The sequence below is a fragment of the Paracoccidioides lutzii genome, assembly GCF_000150705.2.
Source record: "Paracoccidioides lutzii Pb01 unplaced genomic scaffold supercont2.40, whole genome shotgun sequence".
NCBI lineage: Eukaryota > Fungi > Ascomycota > Eurotiomycetes > Onygenales > Ajellomycetaceae > Paracoccidioides > Paracoccidioides lutzii.
This window is the reverse complement of record NW_015440986.1, coordinates 12,775-13,688: the sequence shown is the minus strand read 5'-3', so window position 1 is coordinate 13,688 and position 914 is coordinate 12,775. Positions and strand designations below refer to the sequence as shown.

Sequence of the window (914 nt, the reverse complement as noted above, 5' to 3'; positions counted from 1 at the left end):
AATGAACTGGGCAATCGAGAGGAAAAAGTAGGCGAGAACAAGAAGGGCGAAAACGGCGATGACTGTGAGGTTAGTCCTCAGTGAGGCGACAAGGAACATTATCGTCAGAATGCACCAGAAGAGCAAGTAGATCCCCAGGGCGAATGAGAAGGCACGCTCATTGCCGGCATAGGCACCCTTGATATCGAGAGAAGGAACCAGAAACATCGCAAAGCCAAGCCAAAACGACCCATATGAGAGGTGGACCGTTGTGCCGAAAGTGTTACCAGCAACAAATTCCATGATGCCTGCGATGATCTGTGCTCCACCACCGAAGAATACGGCTAAGCCAAAGACTGCTTGGTCTGGGCCAACAGACCCAAACGGATCGGAGCCCGGCAGGCTGGATAGGACATCAATAATGAACTCGATGCAGTAACTAATACATTGTCTGTGGAACTTACCCAGCTCCGCACTGATACAGACCCATCACAAACGTTGTAATGGCAAAGCCGAGAAGACCCAGGGGACCCGGGTTCGCCGTTTTGCGGTAAGAGGGTCGGGGAACTGAGGAAACAGAAGTTTCTCGAGCGTCATGGGTGGTGCCCACTTTGGAGTGGTCTTCGAGGGGGGCATCCACCTTGCCATTGTTGTGTCTGTCTGCCATATTGTCGTAGTAACTAATCTTTCATTCTCCCTGTTGGAAATATGATACCCGAGATCCAGCAGCAAGGAAGGGGCTCTCCTCTATATAAATATGTGGTTGGCTCCCACTTAAAGGATTCCTATGATGTAAATGCCAATGCTGGAATTGCGGGGTAAGCTACAATCTAAACGATTGCCGGTATCCGGCTCCTTGTTTCATGATAAGGAATCCTTGCAGATATATATAGCCGGTCTGAGGGAAGTTCATATTTAGTACATCTCAAACCGGG

The 914-nt window shown here is 49.6% G+C and overlaps 1 protein-coding gene across 1 annotated transcript in view; it reads right to left on the bottom strand.

Moving 5' to 3' along the window:
* PAAG_08588 (hypothetical protein) overlaps positions 1-646 on the bottom strand; it is a gene marked incomplete at both ends in the record, with an annotated part of 848 nt that extends 202 nt beyond the window's left edge. The window contains 2 exons of the mRNA XM_015846558.1: positions 40-382; positions 444-646. Coding sequence (XP_015701355.1) covers positions 40-382; positions 444-646 — 546 coding nt within the window. The remainder of the gene's footprint in view (positions 1-39; positions 383-443) is intronic.
* Between the last annotated feature and the right edge of the window lie 268 nt (positions 647-914).